We start from the raw sequence: 27174 nt of genomic DNA, 5'->3' as shown, positions 1-27174 counted from the left end.
CAATTGCCTTTACTTAATGTATATTTTTGACACGATAGCAAACAACAAAAATTATTTTGTGGAAATTGATTCATTAATGTTAACTACCCACGTGCATCAGAGGAAGTGCGTTTATCAAAAAATGCTTGTATTTTCGAATAAATATGCATGTCAGTCTGTCATTAAATCGGTACCATGTTTGCATAAACGTTAAATGTGTAACTATGTGATACATTCATGGAGACCTGCATAAAGTTAGAACCTCTCTCTCTCTCTCTCTCTCTCTCTCTCTCTCTCTCTCTCTCTCTCTCTCTCTCTCTCTCTCTCTCTCTCTCTCTCTCTCTCTCTCTCTCCATGTTCATTAAACTATGAATTGCAGTACAGTATTCATTTACACATATGTGTGAAATCATGAGTGTTTTCTTTCAATGTGCTTTATGATATATGTTATTTTATGTTCGTGTGCTTTTAAAGATGAAATAAATCTATTCTTATTTGCCAATATTGTTTTACTAGAGCCTTGTATGTGAACTAAATTATAGTTAATTGATACGCAAGATGTTTTTGCACCGACAATACATTATTGTGAAAGACATTGACTTAGTGCTCTTTAAGGTTATTGAAAGCAGTCTTCACACAAAATATTTTACATTGATATGAGATAATACTTTTCGATTTCCATAGCCTTATATCTTTGAGGTTCCAGGTTCATCGTTAAGTTTAGGTACGCTAAAAAATCCTAGCAGAGATTTGGCTGCATTTACAGGTAGGGCAATACGTATTAAAGAAGAATTTAAGAAGCCCAAACTGACCATAATATGTTGCCAAAACTGATGATAGCCGGGTGTTATCCTATCCGATTTCAAAGTAGAATAGGTTAAAAGTAAAGATTGAGAACCTCATTATTAATTTATTTAAGGCACAGATAATATATAAGCTTAATAACAATAATAAGAATAAGCTTAGAAGCTTTGCACCTATCTATAAAGCGATAGAGTGCCCGCAAACTTGTTTTGACGAGTGAGCACTCAAGAACCAGGAACCAGGAGGAGGGATGCTCAGACTTGCTCTCTCCACAACACTCTCATTGTGGACACACTACTAGAAGCGTGGTTGTAAAGTGCTTCAATCAACAGAAAGTTCATTATCATTAGTTACTTCCAACACAGACAGTGCAGCTTGCATACTTTTGCTTCTAACTTCAAGGGCCTTTCTAATATACCGGGCAACATCTTTAGTTGGTGTTTCTAAATTTCCTATTTCTATGCAAATGCTTCTAAATTTTCTTAATTCCTTACAGCTAAACATATGCTCAGTTGTATCATCTGCCTCACTACACAGCAAACAAGGTCTGTCCTTTTCATTCCTGCTCCTATAATTTTCTTTTAATTCTATCATATTCATCTTTTTTTTCTTAACTATAACTGCTTCCTTAGTGTTAAGTTCTCCTATGCAATCCCTTCTGCCATTACTATTTACAAACCTCGGTTTGGTAATTTCTGCTTTCTTTTCTTCTATTTTTCTTTTAATTTCCTTTGCCACTTTAATTCTTATCTATTTCTTGGGTTCTTGCTTTTTATACTTTCTTAATTCTTCAATTTTGGTATCCGATTTCTTGCACATTTCTATAAAAATTTTCCCCAAGATTCCCCATATGGTCCCCTTATTTGGTCTCCCACTTAATTAATCGTTTACCATATGATGTTATGATGTAATGAAACAGTATCTCCTATCCATACTCTATTTTATTTGCAAGTGGCCATGTTCCTGTTTTCGCTATTATCCCCCAATAAGATGTGGTTGCACCTGTTCAAACATTCCTTTCAAGGTCTAGCACTGTATCCCCTCTAGTTCTTTCATTTATTTTTCTTTTAAAACACCACATGTCCCAATATTTGCAAGTATTGTAGGTACTACTACTGTTTCATAAATCTTTATTCTCACAGGCGATCCCAAATCTCCTACTCGGTTACTGTATCCATATTTCCTAACTTCTTGCACCGTGTATTCTATTTTTGCTTTCCTTTTACTTATGCTAAGACTATGGATTCCCTTTTATGAGTAGTCTACCATTCTCTTAAGTATTTATATTCCTTAACTGTCTCCATCCTTCCATTTCTAACTACTCCATTAACCTTTCCAACTTCTGTTTTGTCTTAGTACTAATACCGCTGACTTCTGTGAATTCGTGCGAAAAGTAAATTTCTTTAATTCTTCGAGACTGTGGCAATTTCTTATAGCTCTCATTTTACTTTGTATCTATTGTTGCTAGGAAACATTATATCGTCTACATAAATTTGGGCTTGAATTCATTAACGCTGATGAAAAGAGAATAATCAGAGATAATTGAGTGTCAAGTGAAGAACTCCTATGGAAAGTGCTGGAGTAGCATCATTGAAGAAATTTGTTATAAATATAGAATGGAAATAGAAGGAATAGGAAGTTAGGGGAAAACGGCCCAGAAAAAAAAAGGAATTAAGAAAATAATAATGGAAAATATAGAGGAAACTATTGAAGAAAAGAAGAAAGGTGAAAAATTGAGAATCATAGAAGGAAATAGCCCACAGCCTTATATCAGAGAAGAATATGTGGATAAGCCAATCCTTATGATGAAGGCAAGGCTAAATATACTCAAGCTAAAAGCAAATTTCAGGGAGAAATACAGAGATGACGTGTGAGACCTATGCAAAGACGAAAAAATAATAAGAACATTTATTTTCATGACCAAAATTAGGACAGTTAAATGAACAAGATATAGGCGGAGGTATGTTGCAAAATCCTGGTAGGGAGCTGGTTGTATAGACTATGTAAGTAGGGCAATACATCTGAAAGAAGAATTAAAAAATACCAAAACTTACCACAATAAGTTGTCAAAACTGATAACGAGGTATTATCCCAACTGATTTTAATGTAGAATGAGATAAAATCAAAGATTAAGATATTCATTAAAAAAGTCGTTTAGAGTACAGGAAAAAAATCTCAATTACAGTAATAAAATGTATAAGCTTACAAGTTTAAGTAACAGAGTTCCCACGAACTTATTTTACAGAGTGAGCAGTTAGGAACCAGGAACCTGAGAAATAAATATCCTTAGAATATTGACTTTATTTTACCAAGCCCAAATATCCATAAAAAAAATTGATGTTGATGATCTAGTACGTACTGGACTGGACGTACTGGACATATTTCCAGAACCTTGGTCACCATTCAGGTAGATCGTTTTTTTTTTTTATTTTATTTTATTTTTTTTTTTTTTTAACTTGTAGAGAGGTTCACGTGTTTTAGTATGATTCTAGTATATTCTCTATGTCTATATATAAGGCTGAGTTTGTCGTTTCTGTGTTATGGTACAGTATTTAGCTTGTTACACTCCAAACCTTGCTAAGGATCGAGAGGCGATCTATGAGTTGTTATGGAAAAAGGTTGAATTGGTCTGGTTTGAAGAATGTGACTGAGCCTTCAAGTAAATAAAACAGTATATGTTCAACTCACCCGTACTTGCAATTTATGATCCTACAAGGAACTGGTTCTCCAAGTAGATAGCTCAGCAAAACCATTTAGTTCGGGAACCAAGCGAGTTCAGACACTGGTGATGAGGATTTCTTTTTTTTTACTATGATTATTATGAGTTTGTATGAATGAAAGGAGAGAATTTATATTTGGAAGGTATGCTAAGTCTACTTGAAAGCGCAAGGTGATACGTCAGATCCAAGAATCTGCTCATTTGCACCTCAAGATTTACCTGACAAGAGGATGGAAGAAGTCCAGATGGGAACTGCAAATGATCTACTCTCTCAACAACTGATAGATTATATCCTACATGATTGCCCTGAGTTCAAACATAAGTAGTGGATGAAACCAAAACTTTCTTTGATTTTCGAGACACATCAGCACATGAAAATTATATGATATGTAAAGGTGAAAGGGTCTTTACACCAAAAAGTTATCATCTAGCGATTAAAAAGCTACTGCACGCATCTCACAATGCTCCAGAAACAATGATGAGGCGAGTGAGAGAAACTGTTTGTTAGTCTGGAGTACTCAAAGAAGTTGAAACGATGGCAAATGAGTGTCAAAGTTATCAAGAGCTGAAGCCAGTCAGTAAGAGCTACTCATCACACATGATTTAGCAAGTCAACCCTGGGAGAAGATTGGATGCCATTTATTTTAGCTTGAAGAACGTGACTATCCTATAGTTGTAAACTATTGCACCAATTTCATCGAGTACGAGTACCTGAAATCTCCAACAACGAGAAATGTTACTCATGGAATCGAGAAGATGGGTGCTAGATTTGGAAGACCTAAGACTTTGGTTAGAGACAATTGTTTACAGTTCACTAGTCACGAATTCCAGAACTTCATCAAAGATTGGAACATTGACCATCAAACCTTATCACCAACAAGGCTGTAGTAGATATAGTGAAGAACCCAATGAAAATTGTTTAAACGAACATGCATCTTGCACTACTCAAACAGAGAAGTATGCCAAGATAAGAATCTGCTAGTCCTGCTGAAGCAATGTTTATCAGGAAAATTGTGACTCAACTGCCTGTGAAACAGATGAAAGAGGAGATAAGCAACCCAAAGATGCACCGAAAGTTAACAATAGAGAAGTCATAGACCATGGGAGCAAAAGAGCTACCAAAACTTCGCATTAATCGGAATGTGTCCTGGAATAATGTCAATACTGAGTGATCTTGGAAATCAGGCAGAATCTTAAAACAACCAGATGAAAAGAATATCTCATCCAAGGCCAGGATGGAGGAACTTATGGTCCATGGGCCAAATCCAGAAATGTGCACGTTCGTTGCACCCCCTTGGAGACTTTTGTTTTATGATACCAAGTGGTTCCTAGGTCATCTGAGATTATAGTTTGTCTTGTCATTTGCACAACCTGGCAGGTACTTCTTAAGGCATCTATCTGTTTTCTTATTTCCTTTCCTCACAGTGCTATTTTCCTTGTTGGAGCAGTTAGGCTTATGACATCTTGCTTTTCCTACTAGGATTGTAGCTTAGCAGTGATAATAATAATAATAATAATAATAATAATAATAATAATAATAATAATAATAATAATAATAATAATCATCATCATCATCATATCTTATCGCACCAATGTCCAACTCACAGTGGGCCCCCTCGTAGGATGTGTTCAATTGTTTGTGGTGTTGCTTCACATGGTCATTCAGGGTTGGTGGCTAGTCCCTATTTGTGGTGGTTATCTGCACCTTTTGCCACTTTTACCTTTGCTTTGTTTATGGTTACCAGGGCCTTCCTGGTGAGGGTAATTCCACTGGGCAGGCTTTCGTTTGGGCTGGGCAGCGCCTCATTGGATGGTCGTCAGTCACTTTCCTGCCCCTTCTCTACCCTACGAGCAGCTGCATGGATTGGTTCTAGTCCAACCACTGTTGCGAAGCTTTTGTGGGATCTCAGTCTTTGCCTCACTTCCTGATAATTGTGGAGTGGATGCCTAGAGTCATTAATTGTTTATGCTTTTCAGTTTTTGATTGCGTTTCTCGTCGGATATAGGATGGTGGTATACCGGCTATTTTATATAAAAAAAAAAGATGGTTGATGTTTTGATTTTAGGACTAATTTTGCGCTGGGGCTACTCTATGCTCATGGCATGATCTTGCCAATACTGGTGCACAATATTCTACAGTAGAGTAACAAAGTGCTAGGCTTGCAACTGGTGTTGGCGAGTTTGCAGAGGAGGTTGTTCCTAGTTACTACTTCATTATTGTTTTTTGTTTGTATGCTCTTTAAAGGAGAGCGCTCTGTCAAGGGTGACACATAAGTAGAGTGGATAAAGGTTATTTTCCAGTTATTTGTCATCCCACTTGATCTTTAGCTTTAATTTTGCCTGGTATTGTTCAGGTGGAAGGCACACGCCTGAGTTTTGCTTGGATTGCCATTGAGGTGCCACTTTTTGTAGTAGGTGTGGGGGATAGTCAGGGCGTTTGACAGTCTTTCTTCGATGGTGGTGAAGGAGGCCGATTGTGTGGAAATGAACAGATCATCTGCATATGTGTAGCTTACCTGTGGATGTTCTGGTGCTTTGGCTGGTCATTTGTATGGATATTGAATAGCAACGGCGCCAGCATTGGCCCTTGTGGAAGGTCGTTTGCAGAAGATGGACTGCAAATCACACATACTATGGAAGATAAAAAAAAATATCAATAAAGGTACTGCCTTTCATAGCCAGTGAATGGGGACTCGGAATAAGTAAAGCTAAAACAAAAAGCAACATGCTCGCATATAATAACGAATTCCCATCACCTAAAAGTGAAGGTATCAAAGTAGTCTGCTCAATCAAATATCTAGGAACAATAATTTCAAGCAAGAAAAACTACTTCCAAGAATATAAAGAACAAATAAATATTCACTACAGCCCTTAGATTCCTAGACCAGACAGCCTTCATCTCACCCGGAAGCTGCAATAGGCTAACGATAGGAAAGTTTTTTTTTTTTCTTTTTTAGAGGGGGGGGGGGCGGCCCTACGCTCTTACCAAGTCTCCTGCACTCAATAGAGGAGATATGTAAGTTATAAGCATAAAAAAGTTATAGATTAATACGAAGAGTTCCAACGTTACTACACTAGATATATGAAAACAAAATTCAACTATCTGAAATAGATCACGAAAGACAACAGAAATGCATTGGTGAAAGAAATATTTCTTGATATGCTTAAAAACATTTGAAATGGCCAAAAAGAATATTTTCAAGTTTTGAACTGAAAAATTCAGTATTCCTCAAAGTGAAGAATCCATAAAAAGTAATAAAATCGTTGGATTTCACAATATGGGAGGAAGATATAAAAAAGTAAAATAGCCTCCTTTACAACTCTTCTGTAGATGAAAACCTACAACATCTTTAGGTTCTGAACTTAAATATCCAAGACCTTCTCAACTTAAAAAATCTAAATTAAGTTTTAAAATAGTTGGCCTCAACAATATAGGAAGAAGATATGAAAAAGAAAAGTAAATTACAAAAAATACAACTATTCTATAGATAAAAAACCATATATGAAGGAAATAAAGTGAATATTTAAGGAAACGGACAAGATTCGGAGCTACTTTTTAGAGTAGGCCTCACAAACACACCGGATCTGCAGTTGCAGAAGAAATTTAAAAATGCTAAGACAAAATTTAAATATTGTTAAAAAGGAAGAAAAACTTTGATACACTTGTAATTAGACTACCAACAACTCAGTACCATAAGAAGTGAGTGCCTTTTACTGATGGAACCACACACAAGAAAGAAAGAAGGCATAATAAAAAGCCTGTTACTATTTGAAATGGGGAAAACATATTTAAATATAGAAATTATATTTATGGATTGGGGGAAATCAGAGAAAAATATTAAAAGAATGCCAAAAACAACACAGGAAAAATGAAACCCAGCCAAATAAAAAAAACAAAAAACACAGGGTCGCCGTTACAAAGGTTAAATAACCCAAGATCCAACAATTAGTTGGCTGTAGAACAGTAGATTTGAGTTGTAGTAGATTATGACCTTTACACTCAAGCTAAGTTATTAAACAAAATTTCCCAAATGTGAATTCGGCTGGAAATAATTAACAAATGTCAATTAATTAGTGTGGATTTGGTGCCGTGTTTTAATCTAATCATATATCGAAACTTTCTGCAGTTTTACGATCATCTTAGGCTTCATTTCAAGGTAAGCTACCGTAGATATTTAGCTTTAAGATTATCCCAGCTAAATGTAAACCCCAGGGGCCCAAATGAATGACTTTGATAAAATTGGTAAATATTAAATACTTTCATTTCTAGCCAAATACATGAACCATATATTTTTCATACTCGCTATCTTGTGTTTTATGCATTTCTCACCATGATTATTTAGTCAAACCATCCGTTTATGAGTTTTTTGGGGTAATTTGTTGAGAAAGACGATATCTTTCTTATTAATTGTCAAATAATTTTTCATTATGGGGTAAATGTTCTTTATTATGATCCTATATACCTTAATAGGAGGTTATTATGGTTTTATTATAGTTACGGACGGAGGGAAATTCCCTCCTTAAAAGCAGTTTTAGCCTACAGAAAAACGTCCGTTTTCTTCGAAAATGACACATTTTCGCCGCAAATAAATACTTAGTCAATTATATATATATATATATATATATATATATATATATATATATATATATATATATATACGCCAATAATGGGGAACCCCCCCATTGGGAACCCGGGGTTTTGGGTGTGAGAAAACGGTACATAATGGTAAAACAAACCTTTTCTTCTCTCTATATTTTTTCTTGGACCTATAATAAATCCATGTGAAACTGCACAAATTATCAATATTTTCTACTAATATATTTTTCATTTGTTGGTTGACATTCTATGAAGCGGTTTTATTCGCTCCCGTTCGTTCTTATGTACATACGTGTTAATCAGTGTTATAACTTCTGCGCATAAACTCCGTCCACCTTTATTTTGACCAATAGGATTACTCATTTTCTTGTACAGCAAATCCTCCTTATTTTTTACTCGCGACATTTAAGTATTTGGCTCCTCTAATACCGTATGTATGTACAGTAATACCTTGAGATACGAATGCAATAAGATACAATTTTTTTTAAATACGATGATACATTGTATCTATATTTACGCCCCAAGATATGATGATTTTATTGAGATACGATTTCAAAAATCACGTGACACCATCGGTAGGTTGTAGCATGTTTGTTTGGCTACCCTAATCGATCTGAACGATCACTCGGCACACGAGGTTAACCAAACTTTTCTCTTCCAGTGTGTTCATTGTCGTCGTATAGAAAATGTTGTGTTGTTGTGTGTTTATGATTCTCGTGTGTTTTCCTGTATTTTATTAACATTTATTGTGTGAAGCATGGGTCCTAAGTCAAAGGATACGGATGGGGATAAGAAATAAACCAAGAAAATTATATCAATGGAAATAAAGCATTAGATAATAGGAAAGCATGAACGAGGTGTGAGAGTCTGTGATTTGGCTGCTGAATATGGCTGCGATGCGTCCACCATATCCATCATTCTCAAACAAAAGGATGCAATAAAGAAGGTGCAGCCCTCTAAATGCGTAACTATTGTGTCAAAGTTGCGTTCTGATTTGCATAATGAGATGGAGCGCTTAATTTTGATACGGATAAAGGAAAAGGAACTGGCTGGTGACTCGGTTACAGGAACCATAATTTCTGGAAAGGCTGTTGCCATCTTCAATGACCTTGAACGGGATGCAGGTGAGGAGGGAGGAGAGTCCTCGCAAGGCACTGGAGATGAGTTCAAAGCCAGCCGTGGCTGCTTTGAAAATTTAAAAAAAAACTAATTGGCATCCACTAAGTTGTTGGGCATGGCGAAGCAGCAAGTGCAGATGTGAAGGCTGCTGAGGAATTAATTCAATGCTTTAATTCTCTTGTTGCCCAGGAAGCCTACATACCTCAACAAGTATTTAATTGTGATGGGACTGCTTTATGATAGAAAAATGCCAAGTTACTCGATTGTAAAATTTCCCCCAAGTATTGCTTCCTGCCTAACTAAAATAACATCCATAGGGTCGCGTTCCATTAGCCTATCAGTCGGTGGCGCAAGCTTGAAAATTTAGTGATATTTGGACTTATGTTTTTTTGCTAATCCCAATAATCTACATTCTTACCCCCTTGTTGAGAGTGTTCTTTGTCGGGACACGTCCTGGAATTATGCCGAACCACTAATTTGTTATATATACAACCAAAGGTTAGGATAGGAAACATCTACTCAAGATGTTTAGGAGAATTAAGCTAGTGGGAATCCGCCTACCCGAACTGTCCTTTCTTTTTCGTACACCTGTAGGCTTGCTTTTGTTGGCCGCATGATTTCTAAATTTTTAAAATCCCCCTTCCCCGCCGCAACCCAAGATTGACCTGACCGAGCCTTTGAGGTCGGCCTTTCTAACATTAACCGGCGTGATGGACAGACGCATGTCCTATAATTTTTTTTTTGAGACGTTGAATTTATTACTTTTATCGATCAGCTTGATGCTTTGAGGACGATTGTGTATAATTGGAGGTACAAAAAAAACTTGCATAAAAATAATCCTGAGTAACATTTTTATTATTACAGTGTGGTTAAGATGTAATTTAGAGTGCTGCCCATCGCTTGTATTGCGTAGTTGTGTAGGAGAGAGATTTATTTGTGATTTACTTTATAATTTTAAGATTATATTTTTTATTTTGTTTTAGTTTGTGGCCTGGGAAGGGGGTCCGTGGGCTTGCCCCCGCCTAGGGGCTGTGACCTGGGACCTACTAGGTCAGGTTAGGTGGGTTTGTTAGGTTCTGTTGCCTTTTACAAATCTGGCTAGGGGTTGTGACATGGCAAGGGGGTCCGAGGCTTGTCCCCGGCTAGGGATTGTGACCTGGGAACTACTAGGTTAGGTTGTGACCTGGGAAAGGGGTCCGGGGCTTGCCCCTGGCTAGGAGTTGTGACCTGGGAACTACTAAGTTAGGTTAGGTGAGTTTTTTTAGATTTTGTGGCCTTTTACAAGTCTCACTAGTGGTTGTGACCTGTTAAGAGTGTCCGGGGGCTCACCCACGGCTAGGAGTTGTGACCTGGGAACTACTAGGTTAGGTTAGGCCTAGCAGGTTTTGTTAGGTTCTCTTGCCTTTTGCAAAACCCAAAAGTATTAAATAATCACGTTTTGCCCTGTTTGCTTGCCCCTGGCTAGGGGATGTGACGGGGGAACTACTAGATTAAGTGGGTTTGTTAGGTTCTGTGGCATTTTACAAATCTCAAAAATGTTAAATAATCACGTTTTGGCCTGTTTTTGCACACCCAAAGTCCCAGGTTCCCACCTTGTTCTTTGGGAAGGTAGGGTTCCAACATTTTTATACACAGAGTGTTCCTAATATGTAGAACGTTGGGACAAACAAGAGAAGTTTCAATTATATGATATTGTATGAAATACCAAGCACAAAACTAGGGTTTTCTCGGTGTTCCAACGCGTTTTTTGTTGGCTGCTCTCACAAGTTTCTGACAGTCATGCGGTGAGTGGTCCTAGTATGTAGATTGTTGGGACAAGCATTTACAAAACTAGTGAATTCAGTAATATTTCATTAGGTTATAACTCCCGCAAAAGAAAAACAGCGTATTTCTGACGTTTTTTACTCTTATTTTCTGGTGATCCCAACCCTGTCCCAACAAATTACAAAGGCTCTGGTAAGATTATAGAAAAACACGGGACAACATTTCTAATAGGAAAAGCAGATTTTCCTACAGTAAATAAATGTAGTGTGCTTTCAACAAATTTGACCTTTATTTCCACTGCAAATAAGTTGTTCTATTGTTATGGACTACCCTTCCTGACGGACACAGGTGGGAACCTGGGACTTGAGTGTGCAAAAACTGGAGAAAAACGTGATTTTGTTCCGTAACCGAAATACAAACCATGCTATTTACATTGGGTTTACCTTTTAGCGCAGCTGAAATGGCGAGCCATTAGAATTTAACGAGGGTGTATTACCCCCCTCCCCCCCCCCCGCTCGTTAGCGGGTGGGGGGTAGGGGAGTGGTAGCTAGCTACCCCTCCCCCCCTCACACACAGATGAATGCTCACTTTCACTTTTGGCTTGGACTGTGACAGACGTCTCTTGTCTTGGTCCTCTCTTGGCAGCCATTGTTTGTTTTGTCTTTACTTAATCGCTTACTTTTCTTTTACTCAATATACTGTATATGTAAACATGTTTTCATGTTTGTATATATATTTGAGTATAGAAACCAGTAAGTTTCCTTTTCAGATTTGTGTGTGTAGTGTACGATATCTACGTGGTGTCCTCGGCAGTTAGGCCACCACGGCGTAATTTTATGGGTGGCAATCGAGTTTGACTTTGGTCTTTCTCTCTCTCTCTCTCTCTCTCTCTCTCTCTCTCTCTCTCTCTCTCTCTCTCTCTCTCTCTCTCTCTCTCTCTCTCTCTCTCTTGAGGTTGTTCACCCTGTTACTACGTGTTACTACACCCTTGTAGCTTCCTTTCCGTGTGGGGAGGTTGCTACTCCGTACGTTTGTCTCAATTAGTTTATGAATCTAATTGTAGTTGTTTTTTTCAGCTTGTAGAACGATTCCTTTCGGGGTTTTCGTTCTTTCTTTAGTGTTCATTCATTTTTAAATTACATAATTACATAGTTTCATAATTATAATTGTTATAATTCTGTATTGGTTACAGCTTTCCTTCCGTGAGTGTAAGTGGTTGTGAGGGCACGTGCCTGTTGTGTAATTCTTGTTTCCTTTCCCTCGGGATTCCTCTTCGGAGCCTTCCCGGGGGAATGAATGTGTACTAATGATTTTAGTTTTATTTTTTTACAGTTACCGATCTAGTTCGTTTCTGTAATATGGCAACGGTGTGAGCTGTCTTGTTGAGGCCTGGGGATTCGGCTGTTGCTGCCTTCCCCCTTGTATTTTCGTCAGGGGCGTGTCTCCTTCTACTGGAAGTACTCCCGTGACGACGGACAGCTCTCCAGTTCATTTTAGAACTCTCAGGAGGCTTGCCTCCTTGGGTGGGTAACTTTCCTTCCGAGGGAAGTTTTTCCTGTCCAGGCTTGAGTTTTTCCCCTTTTGGGGGGTTCTTCTCTTGCCTTTTTTTTCGTGCGACTATGCTCTTGGTGCTGAGCGGTCACACCTGCAGATTCGCTCAAGGGGCTGGGCAACTGCAGGAGCCCCTCTTCGGAGGATTGCTCCTTTTAGGTCACTGGCTGACCAGTCTCTTTTACGAAGTGTTTCTCTTTCGTTCGCGAGAGAGTACACTCATAGAGACTCCTCTTCGGAGGATTCTTCTGCTGCTGTTGCTGTTGGCCTCCCTCGCCGTAAGGCCCACCGTCCGCCTCGTCGTAAGGGCCTCTCATCTCCCTATAAGGTTGCTAAGAGGCGCCTGTTTGAATCTCCGTTTGCAGCCTACAACTCCTTTTTCTTGATCTTCCGCCTTGGTGCAGATGGACAGCAGTCTGATCTCGTCTTCTGACGGGCAACGGTCTTCCCGACGGACAACGGTCTTCCAACGAACATCAGTCTCCCGGCGGACAGGCTATGGTCTTCCGATGGACATCTGTCTCCCGACGGACAACGTTCCCTTCGGGGCAAAGGGTTGCCTCCCACGGGGATTCTTCCCTTGCGTGTCAGGGTTCCACTGCGCGCCCTTCTGCTGTGTTCTCTCCTGCTCCTGCTCAGTATTAGTGCACAGGCGCTCTCCTGCTCATCAGCGCTTCCTGATCGCTAGCGCTCTCATGATGATCATCCCTGCTGTGCCTGTTGGTTCCTATTACGCGCCCTGTGCGCCCACGTTCGCCCTCGCGATCTAGAACTTCGGTTCAGGTCTGGGTCAAGGACTCTCCTATGTGCAGGCTTCCACGCGTTGCCTACAGCTCGCCAGCGATCACCTGCTCGCCAGCGCGCACAGGCGATTTTAGTATCGCCTATTCAACAGCGTTCTATACATCAGCGATCACCTGTCTACAGCCGGCACGCCAACGTTCTCCAACACTTCTGAAGGAACCTGGTTCGCCAGCTACTAGCTCGCCACCTGCGCATGCTGCTCGCCATCGTGCGATCGCCCACCTGCGGATGATGCTCGCCATCGCGCGATCGCCCTCCTGCGGATGCTGCTCGCCATCGCGCGATCGCCCACCTGCGGATGATGCTCGCCATCGCGCGATCGCCCACCTGCGCATGCTGCTCGCCATCGCGCGATCGCCCACCTGCGCATGCTGCTCGCCATCGCTCGCCAACGCGTCGACATGCCACAACGCGCCATCGCCAACCTGGGCGTTAGCGCTCACCAGCTCACCACCGATTGCCTGTTGATCCATATCGCCAGTGGTCTTCCTCGCCCACGCGGCAGCGTGTTTCCTCGCCATCGCGCTAACGCTTACGTTCGCCGCCTCGGACTCGCGCTCATTCACCTGCCCACCCTTGCGACCGCTCGCCTGCGCTCCCGCGCGATCATTCGCCTGCACGCCCACACGCCCACGTGCCTGCCCGTCTACGCTCATGCAAGTCCGCGCACATGCTCTCCAATGTTCGCCCGCGTGCGAACCAACGGTATTCCATCGCGCGGACGGACGGTGTTCCGTCGCGCGAACCGTCGGTGTTCCGTCGCGCGAACCGTCGGTGTTCCGTCGCGCGAACCGTCGGTGTTCCGTCGCGCGAACCGACGGTGTTCCATCGGTTGAACCTACAGTGTTTCTTCGCACGAACGTCGGCTTAATTCTTGCAGTATCCATTGCTCGTCTATGGGTTATCGCTCGCTGACCACCAGCTCTCGCCCTTCCTACCACGCTCGCCCTACTTCTGCGCTCCTTCGCTCACCTTCGTTTGCGTTCCTGCGTGACCGCGCATGGCTGCTTCCACGTTTGCCCACGCGCAAATCTTTGAATTACCATCACGCGTGATCCAGGGAGATTGCGACCACGATTCCCATTGGAGTTTTCGCAGCATGGCCAGCCTGGCGAGTTCTTCTGGAGCGTATTTCCAGAATACGGCCTCACCCCGTAAACGCAGAGCATGGCACTTGCAAGAATAGGAAGAAACTTCAGGGAGGTCTGAGCAACACTCCTCTTTCCAGAACCTGGCTTAGCCCTTCCCCGTCATTCCCTGGAAGGATTTTTGGCGGGGGGCTTTCCGTTCGAGATTTCGCCATCGGCAAAGGGGTGACTGCTTACCCCTTCCTCTGGGGGCTTACCAGGTCCTTTCCCTCCTCGGTTACGGCCCGAGGTTTGGTTCAAGGAAGCTACAGTAAGATCATGGGTACTTTCCTCCTCTCGAGCTCAGGCACCTTGGCCTTTCGTCGTTAAGTATCTAACTTGCGGACAAGCTCGATGTTGTACCATCTGGACGCGTGACTGAGGGCTTCCTTCGGGTGTCTAATCTGTGGAGGTCGACGACCTCAGATACCCTTCCATCCTTGAGAAGAGTTTGTTTGTGCCCAAGGACAGAGACATAGACAGCGGCTGTGCGGAGGAAATCGACTTCCGTTTTCACTCCTCCAAGGCGCTTTCTACCAGACTCAGCAGGGCTCCAGCGCCCTTTTCTTTCAACCACGTCGGCCTAAGTTATTGGCTACGACAACTGGGACAAGGTGTCCAATTGCAGTTTCCTCCTGTCAGGAACAGATGGCACGGGAGGCTCCCCCGGGGGGGCATATTCCTAAAAGGAGCGGCAGAGTTCACGAACTCTAGGATTGCAGGTTTCTCGTTGGGAGGATGCTTAAGGTTACTCATCCGGATGACAGCTTCCCGATGCCCATTCCCGCACAATCTCTGTGATCAGCCAAGGATATCGCGCCTGCCGTCTCTGTCAGCGAATTTAGTGTCTGAACCTCTATGCCATAGCGTCGGCAAGAGTTGCCCAGTTGGGCAGAATGATCCATACCGTAGGTGAAGGTCCTCCATAGGATCATCGACGGCTTCACCCCCAGCCTCTTCAGTCGATCCTTTCTTGTAAGGAAGGATCTGAGAGGGGAGTTCCGTAGTCGACCTCTCAGCCCTGATCAAGTTTGTTGAACAAACTTCGGCCAGCGTAGAACAGCAGAATCGATCAGACTGGTAACGAGGCGACAGGACTCCTTAAACCCTGGATCGGAAGTTCGGGTACTTTCAGTTTCCATTCCATCCATCTTCCCTTAAGGCCTCTTCTCCAGCAACAACGGTCTTATTGCCTTTCGGCGGGAGGAAACTCCTTTCCGCTCTCGGCAATGAAGCCTGTCGCTCAGCCTTTCCCTGACCTTCAGGCTTAAAGGAATAACTTTTTCCTGCCCGCTGGATCTTTCCTCGCTCATGTGAAGCTATGATCGTCCCTGCCCTAGTCGGAGGAAGACCTCCAACTTGGAGCATGGCTCGGACTTTTAGTCCTTTAAGAGATCTTCTCAAGACCCTTTACGACAGGCCTCGGATTGTATTCCACCTTGGGTCTCCTGCTCACTCTGGCCACGGCCAGTGTGTAAGCAATCTTCTTGGTCTCGTATGACTCCCCCTTTCTAAGGAAGAGGGGAAGGCAACATTCAGGTTCGCTCCTGAATTGTTGGCTAGACTCAGAATCTGGGGATCCCGGCCCTTCGGTCCAATTCCATCAAGATTTCGAGTCTCCATTCTGTATCTGATGTCCCAAGACCTTCTCTTTCTTGCCAGTAAAGGAATCAAGAGGTTAGCTTTGGGAACAGCTGCAGTTTGTCCTCAGTTGCAGCCGATTTGGGAGCACAAGGAGGACACGGGGGAGAGTCACCAGTATACCTCTTCAGCCCGGACTCAAGGACATTCATCTCGACCTGTCTCCAGACCCTCCCCCGTCACGTCGCCCTACAGCACGATGTTGGATACATCGCAACGTCCCTCGCCTTCGAGTAATACTACTCTGTGACGCAGGTGCTACAAGCTGGAGTCTGGAAGCGTCTAATGACCTTCGCAGCCCGTTTTCTGCAGGGCGTAACCCACAGGAGTCTCGGTACGTTTTCTATCGCTCTGTGGTGGCTACACAACAGCTGGTCTAACCTCAGGCTCCTTTTTGGACAGGTAGCAGAAGGTTGAGGGCATTGTTATCAGGTTTTAGTCTGCATGAACGAAAGAAGTATGTCTGGCCCTTATTTCTTTCTTCATCATCCCCTCTACGGGGAGGCAGCATCCTGGTCTCTGCATAGCTGGCCTCGAACCTCTGCAGGTAAACCATGCTTCCTTGTGTTCCGAGTATTGAGTCAATACTGTCGCGTCCCCCATACCCTGACGAGGTGGTATTGGGAACGTCCTAACCCAGAGTTCCTTCTGGAACTCCAGGTCAACTGCCTAGGACGGGTCACACTTCTTCCTTCACACACAAGCTTATGTAGGCCACACGATTCCTTGTGGAGCAAGGAACTTGTGAGGTGCAGGGACTCCTTTTCTCGAGTGCGACTCACTCGGATTCTGAGTCCCCAGGTAAAGCCAAAGCCAGTATGGCTGGGGACTTTCCACCCTACCTAATGGGTAAGTCACCCAATGTAAATAGCGTGGTTTGTATTTCGGTTACGGAACAAATGACAAATTCGAAGATAATTTGTATTTTTCCTAACCATACAAACCTCAGCTATTTACACATATTTGCCCGCCAGCCCTGTCCCCCAAGACAAGTCCTACCTCTAAGTGAAGGTGAGCATTCATCTGTGTGTGAGGGGGGGAGGGGTAGCTAGCTACCACTCCCCCCCCCCCCCCCCCCGCTAACTAGCGCGGGGGTAATACACCCTCGTTAAGTTCTAATGGCTCGCCATTTCATCTGCGCTAAAAGGTAAACCCAATGTAAATAGCTAAGGTTTGTATGGTTAGGAAAAATACAAATTATCTTCGAATTTGTCATGTTTGGGCGCCATTTTCAGGGCAGTTGTGCAAGCTTTCGGGCCTGCCCTCTCAGCTTGCTCTGCGGAAGCCTCCACGAGCCTTCAACATCCTTTGGCCCCAGCGGATGCTTGGCAAAGAACCTCGGTGTCTCTCCCCTGAAGAGGAAAAGAGGAGTCCCTGATACCATCTCATCCTTTAGGGTGAAACTGACTCCTTTGAGGCCATCAACAACAAGGCCAAGCCTCCCTGGTTCTCCTTCCACGCGCTCTCCTGGTTCACCGCTATCTCAGCCAAGGGAACCTCACAAGAAACATGTTCCAGTCTCCTCCCTTCCACTTTGGAAGAAGATGCCCTTTTGATGAGAGCACTCGATTTCCGGAAGAAACCAGAAGGCCAGACCATCCAGGACCTCCAGACCTGCAGGAATAGTCAGCCGCCCTAGAGACGACCGCGACCCACCCCGAGACGAGCTCTCGGTGGTGGACGAAGGAGACTTCGCTGCCAGTCCCGCTTCAAAGGGGGAAAAGAAAGAGTCAGAACATGCATTCCGGATGACAGCTTCCCAATGCCCATTCCCGCACAATCTCTGTGATCAGCCAAGGATATCGCGCCTGCCGTCTCTGTCAGCGAATTCAGTGTCTCTGAACCTCTATGCCATAGCGTCGGCAAGAGTTGCCCGGTTGGGCAGAATGATCCATACCTTAGGCGAAGGTCTTCCTTAGGATCATCGACGGCTTCACCCCCGGCCTCCTCAGTCGATCCTTTCTTGTAAGGAAGGATCTGAGAGGGGATGTCCGTAGTCGACCTCTCAGCCCTGATCAAGTTTGTCGAACAAACTTCGGCCAGCGTAGACCAGCAGAATCGATCAGACTGGTAACGAGGCGACAGGACTCCTTAAACCCTGGATCGGAAGGACGGGTACTTTCAGTTTCCATTCCATCCATCTTCCAGGGTGCTCGTCGAATTCAGCCTAGACTGCAAGTATTCCTGCTTATGATGCAGTGTGGCTATCCCGCCGTGGCATAGCAGGTTTGTTTCCCCAGAGAACTCTCCCTGCCTTCCTCTTGGCCGCTCAGGGGCAGGCTTCCGCGTCCTCTGCTGTTTGGAGGGCAGGTCAACTCTGGTAGGCTCGGGTTCGACCTTCTTCAGCGCCGGGACAAGCTTCCGGATGCTTACCATGAGTGTGGGCTCATGGTATTTTGCTTGGAGCCTTCTCTTCCTCTGCCTCAACATCTGGAGTATCTGGCCATGATATTGAGTCAACGGCCTTACCACGTTGGAAACCCCGCTTCTCGTCCGTCCAGCGAGGTTAAGCAACGTCGGTACTTGGATGGGTGACCACCTGGGGACGCCAGATTCTGTTACCACATCCTCCGAGCCTTCCTTTCGGTTGACTGTGGCAAGACTGAGGAGAGTCGCAGTACCTGTTCTCAGTCAAGCAGAGCTTTCAGCCCTACCTTGGAACGTTTCCTAGTTCTCCTTTCCTCATTGACCCGTCTATAGTCCGAACGGTCGCCTCAGGATAAGTTCCATGTGGAGCGATCCAAGTTCTGGTGGCTTCAGGCAATGTTTAACTGGACTTCCTGGCCCCTATGGGACCAGCGGAACTATTAGACCTGCAATGGGTGTTAACCTATGGAGCCTCTTGATGGTAGTGGATATTCTCGTCCTTTCCCCACATTCTTGATGCTGTTCTCGGACTCGTCAAAGGAAAGGGGGGGGGGGGCATGTTCTGGTCCAGGCCTATGGTCAAGACCTGAAGGATACCTCTCCATCATTCAGGCAGGCTTAGGGGCCTTAGTTTGGCCCCTCTACAGATCCTACAGCTCCTGCCGAGTCGCCCCGTGCGCGTCGACTTCATGATTCTGGCGTATTCTAACCAGCAGGGGATGCATTTTCACACCTTCACATCTTGCAGTAGAGATACCGGGATGATTGAGATTCTCTCAATACCACCATCGGCTCTCTCATTCCAGGCAGGGGAATGTTCTCTCAGACTATCCGAGCAGAGCCTCGTAGAGAGAGTGTACCTGGGGGTCTTTGACCTTGGGTAACCAGCAAGTACTGGTCTGGGGGACCTGATCGCGACAGCTTGGAACCTCAAGCTTCCGCTATTCTTCCCCCCCAGTCTCAGACCCCGAGACTCTGGCAAGATGCATTCCGGTGATGGTGGGACAACTTCGACGCCTGCGTCTTCCCTCCTTTTTGTCTGTGGACAATGGGTCTCAACAAGACCAGGTTGTCTGTCAACCTTTCAATGGGAGAGCTCCACTGGGGCTATGCGCAGAACGGTTTCTGGACCCTCTGCTTCCCCTGACGGAACTCCCGGGAGAGCTTCTCCCACGGCGCAGACTACTCAAGCAACCACACTGCGACATCTCTCCCGAACCGGGGCGTCGCTTAGGCTTCATGCCTGGAGACGCTACGCCTCCTCCTCAAGAAGAGACAACCCGCTACAGTCGCGTTACGGAGGTCGCGTCATCTGCGATAGTCATCCACAGGGGTCTCCCAGGAAAAGTGAAGAGTCTAAGGTGGTTGGTGCCGTGGGAGATACAGTATACCTCTTCCCTTGAGGCCTCTTCTCCAGCAATAACGGTCTTATTGCCTTTCGGCGGGAGGAAACTTCTTTCTGCTCTCGGCAATGAAGCCTGTCGCTCAGCCTTTCCCTGACCTTCAGGCTTAAAGGAATAACTTTTTTCTGCCCGCTGGATCTATCCTCGCTCATGCTAAGCTACGATCGTCCCTGCCCTAGTCGGAGGAAGACCTCCAACTTGGAGCATGGCTCGGACTTTTAGTCCTTTAAGAGATCTTCTCAAGACCCTTTACGACAGGCCTCGGATTGTATTCCGCCTTGGGTCTCCTGCTCACTCTGGCCACGGCCAGTGTGTAAGCAATCTTCTTGGTCTCTTACGACTCCCCCTTTCTAAGGAAGAGGGGAGGGCAACATTCAGGCTCGCTCCTGAGTTGTTGGCTAGACTCAGAATCTGGGGATCCCGGCCCTTCGGTCCGATTCATTCAAGATTTCGAGTCTCCATTCTGTATCTGATGTCCCAAGACCTTCTCTTTCTTGCCAGTAAAGGAATCGAGAGGTTAGCTTTGGGAACAGCTGCAGTTTGTCCTCAGTTGCAGCCGATTTGGGAGCACAAGGAGGACACGGGGGAGAGTCACTAGTATACTTCTTCAGCCCGGACTCAAGGACATTCATCTCGACCTGTCTCCAGACCCTCCCCCGTCACGTCGCCCTACAGCACGATGTTGGATACATCGCAACGTCCCTCGCCTTCGAGTAATACTACTCTGTGACGCAGGTGCTACAAGCTGGAGTCTGGAAGCGTCTAATGACCTTCGCAGCCCGCTTCCTGCAGGGCATGACCCACAGCTGTTGTGGTGGCTACACAACAGCTGGTCTTACCTCAGGCTCCTTTTTGGACAGGTAGCAGAAGGTTGAGGGCATTTTTATCAGGTTTTAGTCTGCATGAACGAAAGAAGTATGTCTGGCCCTTATTTCTTTCTTCATCATCCCCTCTACGGGGAGGCAGTATCCTGGTCTCTGCATAGCTGACCTTGAACCTCTGCTGGTAAACCATGCTTCCTTGTGTTCCGAGTATTGAGTCAATACTGTCGCGTCCCCCATACCCTGACGAGGTGGTATTGGGAACGTCCTAACCCAGAGTTCCTTCTGGAACTCCAAGTCAACTGCCTAGTACGGGTCACACTTCTTCCTTCACACACAAGCTTATGTTGGCTACACGGTTCCTTGCGGAGCAAGGAACTTGTGAGGTGCAGGGACTCCTTTTCTCGAGTGCAACTCACTCGGATTCTGAGTCCCCGGGTAAAGCCAAAGCCAATATGGCTGGGGACTTTCCACCCTACCTAATGGGTAAGTCACCCAATGTAAATAGCGTGGTTTGTATCTCGGTTACGGAACAAATGACAAATTCGAAGATAATTTGTATTTTTCCTAACCATACAAACCTTAGCTATTTACACATATTTACCCGCCAGCCCTGTCCCCCAAGACAAGTCCTACCTCTAAGTGAAAGTGAGCATTCATCTGTGTGTGAGGGGGGGGAGGGGTAGCTAGCTACCACTCCCCTACCCCCCCGCTAACTAGCGCAGGGGTAATACACCCTCGTTAAATTCTAATGGCTCGCCATTTCAGCTGCTCTAAAAGGTAAACCCAATGTATATAGCTAAGGTTTGTATGGTTAGGAAAAATACAAATTATCTTCGAATTTGTCATATTAACATTGTGAGTCTAAAGTATGAAAATCATTACAAATATTACAGTTTACATATTATCTTGATCCCTTCAGGTTATTTTAAGGATGCTGGACCAAAACAGAATTAACTGTACATTGATAAACTGTATACTAAATGAAATCCTGTTTTGTGTATTAGTGTAAGATGTCGTTAAAGTAGATCATTTCCTTTTTTATTGTTAATATTTTTTTACAGGTTTTGGTTTGGCAGCAATTACCTAAACATGAAAATCTTTGAGGGAAACTATAGAGTAATTGGAAGTCATGGATAAGTTCAGAAAGGTAAGAAGTTCACCATCCAAGAGAAATGAAAGTTCTATGAAAGATGAAGCCAGCAGGACAAAAAGTAAGAGTCCCTCAAAACCTAACTTTGAGAAGATTGTTAAGGGCAATGAGGTCACCGAAAAAGGCTCAGCAGTTGTTGAGAAGGAAAGCGAAGTTGATGGTTTTATCGATTCAAAGATAGGATCTCGAAATGAAAGTTTGGATGAAGAAACTGGGATTATGCAGGAAATTAGAAAGGACCGAAGAACAAAATGTGCCTCTGATGATAAAAGGATATCTAAGATTACCCAAAAAAGTAATTCAAGAGTGTCTATTGTACAAAAAATTAACACAGGCGATATGGAAGGATTAAAATTAGCAGTGCAGAAAATGGAGAGGGATGATAAGGTTTTTGATAGCAGTGAACAATGTAGGGATGATGCTAGTGTGTTTGATACGAAAGAGGAGAATTCTGGGAGTGAAGACATTGGAAATATAAATGATGTCAAATTTAAAAAAGATAAAACATCAAGAGCCTGTAAAAGAAAATATGAAGGGGAATCAACAAATGCTCTAAAGAAGACAAAAAATGTTTGTGAAGATGATGAAATAATTTGTGAAATGAAAGAATCTTCTAAACTCCCATCAGATTCACGTATGGTTTTACGTTCACCCCAAAAAGAAGCACCAAACCAGAGATCCAGAAGAAAGAGAAAGGGCCCAATAAAGTATAAAAACTCTGGAAATTTTAAATCTGAAACAATTATTATGAAAGAAAAAGTCAGTTTTAAAGAGCAAATGGTTAGCGAAAACTTCTCCCCACAGAAAAGGCTGTTGGAGAAAGTTTCAAAAGATAATGTGCTATCCCCATTAGGAAGTGATTTTGAAGCTACAGAAAGTGAATCGGATAATTCCCACCAAGAGGATTTTCCCACTGAAGATTTATTAGAAGAACTTCATTTCCTGAATGCAAGGTAAGTAAAGGTCATTTGTTCCTACACCAATACAAACCTTCATCCTTTAATATGAGAATTGATTCCAGGTCAGTTGGAACTCGGCAGTTAAAACTTAAAACCAAGTGTCTACAATACAGTAGCTGGGAGTTAGCGGCCAGTGAAGGGGAGCAGAAGGTCCATTGAATAATCACTTTGATTCTTGCAACTGAATAGCACAAACATGCTTTCGGTGTCTTTGCAAACTTGGGTTTTCAATATTTAACTTAGCCGGTGAATATATAGCTGCAACTCTGTTGCTCGACAGACAACTCTACGGAAAAACTCGCCAGCGATCGCTACACAGGTTGCGGGTGTGCCTAACAGCGCCATCTGTCGACCAGATACCCAGCTCTCATGTAAACAAAGACTCAATTTTCTCTCTGTCGAGGTGTCGACAAGACGTACTTTACTCGCTGTTGCTAAACTGGAGTTTTTCACATCTAATTGGTGAAGTACTATATTCTAGTTTTGAGCTTTCGCAATACAGGTGTTTTATCTTCATCTTAAATCTTGAACTCGTTTTGGATAGATTTAATTATGGTGACAAAGAGAGTATGGACTTTCTTTGACTTTTAAATGGCCGACCCTTCCCTTAGACGGAAGTGTGTTTAGGCTTTTAGTTATTATCTTATCACGTTATAAATTATTTATAGATTTTCCTCTATATATTTTATATCTCTCCGCCTTTATTAGGCCTCTTCGATTAACTTTCCATTTATTATAAACATATAAAAATAAATTTTAATGTTTTGTTTATATGCGACCTTTCCTGAGAGTAGGCGGTCCTAACTTGGAAACCGAAGTTAATCAACGTTGAGCCCTTTATATCGTAATTAGCTTTTAAAGAGCTAAGGATTTAAAACTTTTTAAATGTAATATTTTATGAAAGAATTTCTTTGATAGTCTTCGTACTGTTTTCAAAGACGAACTAACGTTTAGTTTATGCTACGCAGTTGTTGACGTTCAGGACGTTCAACATGCGCTCTATCGTTACGATAGAGATAGAGTGTATCACGGTTTCACTTTGCAGTAAGAGTAAATCGATTCTGACGTTTTGTTCATTCTTTCTTAGCTTAAATGTTTTAGATTCTATTTTAAAGGAACTTTTTATTTGAAAAACCTTTCAGTTTTTTCCTTTAGTCAAATAACATGTTTTTTTGACGAAATATAATTGGGCTCTTCTCTTAGGTGCGAAATCAAGAGAGAAAGAGAGAGAGAGAGATAGAGACGGAGGGAGAGAGAGGAGAGAAAACGTTCCGTTCAAGCGGGTAACGTTGTTCTCGAGTTACTCTCGTCCCTAGTCTCTGTACGGGGAGGAAGGATAAAACGTTTTTAGTTTTTTATTCTCGTCCCCAGGCTATATGCGGTGAGAGATTGAAAACGTAGTTTATATGAACTAGTGTTTAGTCTCTTTCCCAGCCACTGATTTATTTATCTTAAAATATGTTTTCTGTTTTTTGCTGGTATTAATGAGCTTGCATTATACGACTGATTTCGCAATTACTACCTTTTAATGAAGGGTAGAATTGCGTGTTTCAGGTAGAAATCAGTAAAAGTTTTGATTTCAGTGAAATAAGTGCAAAACAGAAAATCGAAGTGATAAAGTGATATGCGCAAAGTGTTACAGTGTTGCGTCCGAGGGTTCGTCTGTTCGTGCCTGTCGTTCACCTAGTCCGGGACCTCTTGCATGCTCCCAAGCCCAGGGAAGAAGTAATGTCAAACGACTTATGGGTTCAAGAGGCCTTGATCAACGAACAGACGTTTTCCCTCTATGGTATCGGGTGTATCTTACCAAGATCTCCCCTACCATAAGACGAGAGAGACGTTGTTTCTCCTCGTCATCCGAAGGCTTTTCGCATAAGAAACCTGTCACAAGGTTTCGAAGCCCTTAAGCGAAAGTCAGTCCTTTCAGGACAGGTCCAGCGTCCTGGTTACAGCCATTAGGACAGCTCTGACCCTATGCAGTCATCGGATAACTGCTCGTCGCCTAACAAAAGTGTAACACAGACTCCGAGAGTCTTTTTTGTTGGCAAAGTGTTGCGGTCACAGACGTTACCCTCGTCTCTTACCACAACCATTTCCGTTGATCCTTAATGGGTTGTATGGCAAGACATGCAGTATATGCTTGCCTCCCTTATGGAAGACTATTCTGCCGATTAGTCCGTTGAGTCTAGCCGTTTATCTCATCGATATCCTGGCTTTCAGCCAACCTAACGTTCCTTTGTGCTTACTGTTGACGTTGGCGTAGCTAAGTCACGTCAGTCAGGTTGTTTAGAACCACACTCGATGCGGTCTCGTGTGGTTTTTCAGCCGCATTTGGACGTTAGGCCACTTGCTGATGCTCCTGTTGACGTTCAAGACGTTCACTAACAATCGGAGTTGATTTGTTTTGACGCTGTGCGTCAACCTCCGCATTCTAGAGTTGTTTTGACTGCTCAGTCTAGGCAGTCAAAGCAGTCTCGAGTGGACGCTGTGCGTCCTCACGCACCTGTTGTGGTTGACAGTTCAGTTGTTGACAGTTCACAGACTGTCAAGCAGTTACATGACGTTGCGTTCTGGTCCGGTACTAATGCACCAGTGAGTGTGGACTCTGCTTGTAAAGCATTGCCACCACGGTAGGTCTCTCCCTTGCTTGAGACTCAGCTTTTATCGGACAAGGTTCCTGTAGATGAGGAAGTTGCTGTTCCCCCTCCTACTGATATTCCCTTGAGGACTCTGTCAGATGGAGAGGAGCCTAAAGCTGCTTAGCCCCCTATGGACTTTAATTAAATCATGATGATTTTTTTAAGGATCTTTGTCCGGATCTTTTTGTAACTGCTGCTCCTCGTTCGCCTAAACGTCAGAGCTTACACTAGGCCTAGCTACTTCGAAGCCGTTGTTTTTAAGCTAGTGCTCTCTCGCTCTCCTAGAGAGCTTTACGTTGGCTAGGCGACTGGTTTTTCACCAGGAGGAGTTTGGGGGATACAGCCTTTGCTTTCCCTACTTTTAAACTGGCTTATAGAGCGAGAGTCTGATATGACACGAGAGAAGTTCTCGGCTTGGGAGTTCATGCCTCTGCCCAGATAGACTTCTCAAATCTCGTAGACTCTCCCTGGCGCCTGGCCAGGAGACGCTCCAAGTTTTTTACAGGTCAACTTCACAGCTGTTTTCGAGCCTTTGAAGTTTTGCTGTACAATTATGTCATGCATAAACAATGCTTTCAGGGATGGAAAGCGGTACCGCCTCAGTCGCTAACCCCGTCTGTGGCCGCACCTGCTCCCGTAGACCCTAAATGGGGTTTGCTGCAAGACATGCAGTCCAAGCTTGCGTTCTTGATAGAGGACTTTAATGCGGAGAAGGTTGCTACCGAACCTTCTGGCCAACATCCTTCCAACCGGTCGGTTGTGCGCCCTGTTGACGCTGAGGTAACCTACTCACGTCTGCCAGTTGAGGTGGTTCCTCCACCGATGCAACCCAGTGTGGGTTGCCAGCCGCACGTTGTCGTTAAGCGACGCTCGGAGGTGGTTGTTGACGTTCAGGACGTTCAACAACCAGCAGAGGTGACTTGTTTTGACGCAGTGCGTCAACCTCAGCAACCCGGTAGGGTGTTGACTGCACAACCCAGATGGTCTAGACAGTCTCGGTTGACGCTGTGCTTCCTCGCGCACCCATGGTTGTTGACAGTTCACAGACTGTGCAGCAGTTCCATGATGTTGCGTCCGGCTCCGTCACGCATGCACCAGTGCGACCGGACTCAGCGAGCCAGACGTTGCCCACTCCGTTGCCGTTTCCTCATCAGTTTTCGGATGAGGAACCCTCTGATGAGGACGTTGCTGAACAACAAGACGATCAGCCCCCAGAATAGATCAAGCCCTGCTATCCATCCAGAAGATGCTGAAGAAGGAACGCTGCTCAGTCAGGCTGTGGATGAGTCTGGTAGGGACGCTGTCATCCGTGGAACAATTTGTGTCACTAGGAAGATTACATCTCTGTCCTCTTCATACCATCTAGCTTTTCACTGGAAAAAGGACAAGACGCTAGAAGCGGTCTCGATCCCGGTTTCTGAAAAGATAAAGTCTTGTCTGACTTGGTGGAAGGACAATATCAACCTAAGAGAGGGTCTTCCCCTGGCTGTTCAGACTCCCAACCACGTTCTCTTCTCGAACGCATCGGACGTGGGCTGGGGCGCGACACTAGACGGTCGGGAATGCTCAGGACTGTGGAACTCGAGTCAGAGGAGCATGCATATCAACTGCAAGGAGCTGTTGGCAGTACATCTGGCCTTGAAAAGCTTCAAGTCTCTCCTTCGAGGCAAAGTGGTGGAAGTTAACTCGGACAACACCATGGCCTTGGCGTACTTCTCCAAACAAGG

General features: G+C 44.1%; 1 protein-coding gene across 2 annotated transcripts in view; it reads left to right on the top strand.

Annotated features, from left to right (window-relative positions):
- Positions 1-7511: 7511 nt before the first annotated feature.
- Positions 7512-27174, top strand: part of mute (muscle wasted) — a 421459-nt gene continuing 401796 nt past the window's right edge. For both annotated transcript variants that reach the window (XM_068349571.1, XM_068349570.1), the window contains exons 1-2: positions 7512-7659; positions 21761-22802. In XM_068349571.1, coding sequence (XP_068205672.1) covers positions 21829-22802 — 974 coding nt within the window. In that variant the 5' untranslated portion in view covers positions 7512-7659; positions 21761-21828. The remainder of the gene's footprint in view (positions 7660-21760; positions 22803-27174) is intronic.

This window comes from Palaemon carinicauda, chromosome 26 (genome assembly GCF_036898095.1).
Source record: "Palaemon carinicauda isolate YSFRI2023 chromosome 26, ASM3689809v2, whole genome shotgun sequence".
NCBI classification, from domain to species: Eukaryota; Metazoa; Arthropoda; class Malacostraca; order Decapoda; family Palaemonidae; genus Palaemon; species Palaemon carinicauda.
The sequence above is the reverse complement of the archived record's forward strand: the minus strand, read 5'-3'. Positions and strand labels throughout refer to the sequence as shown.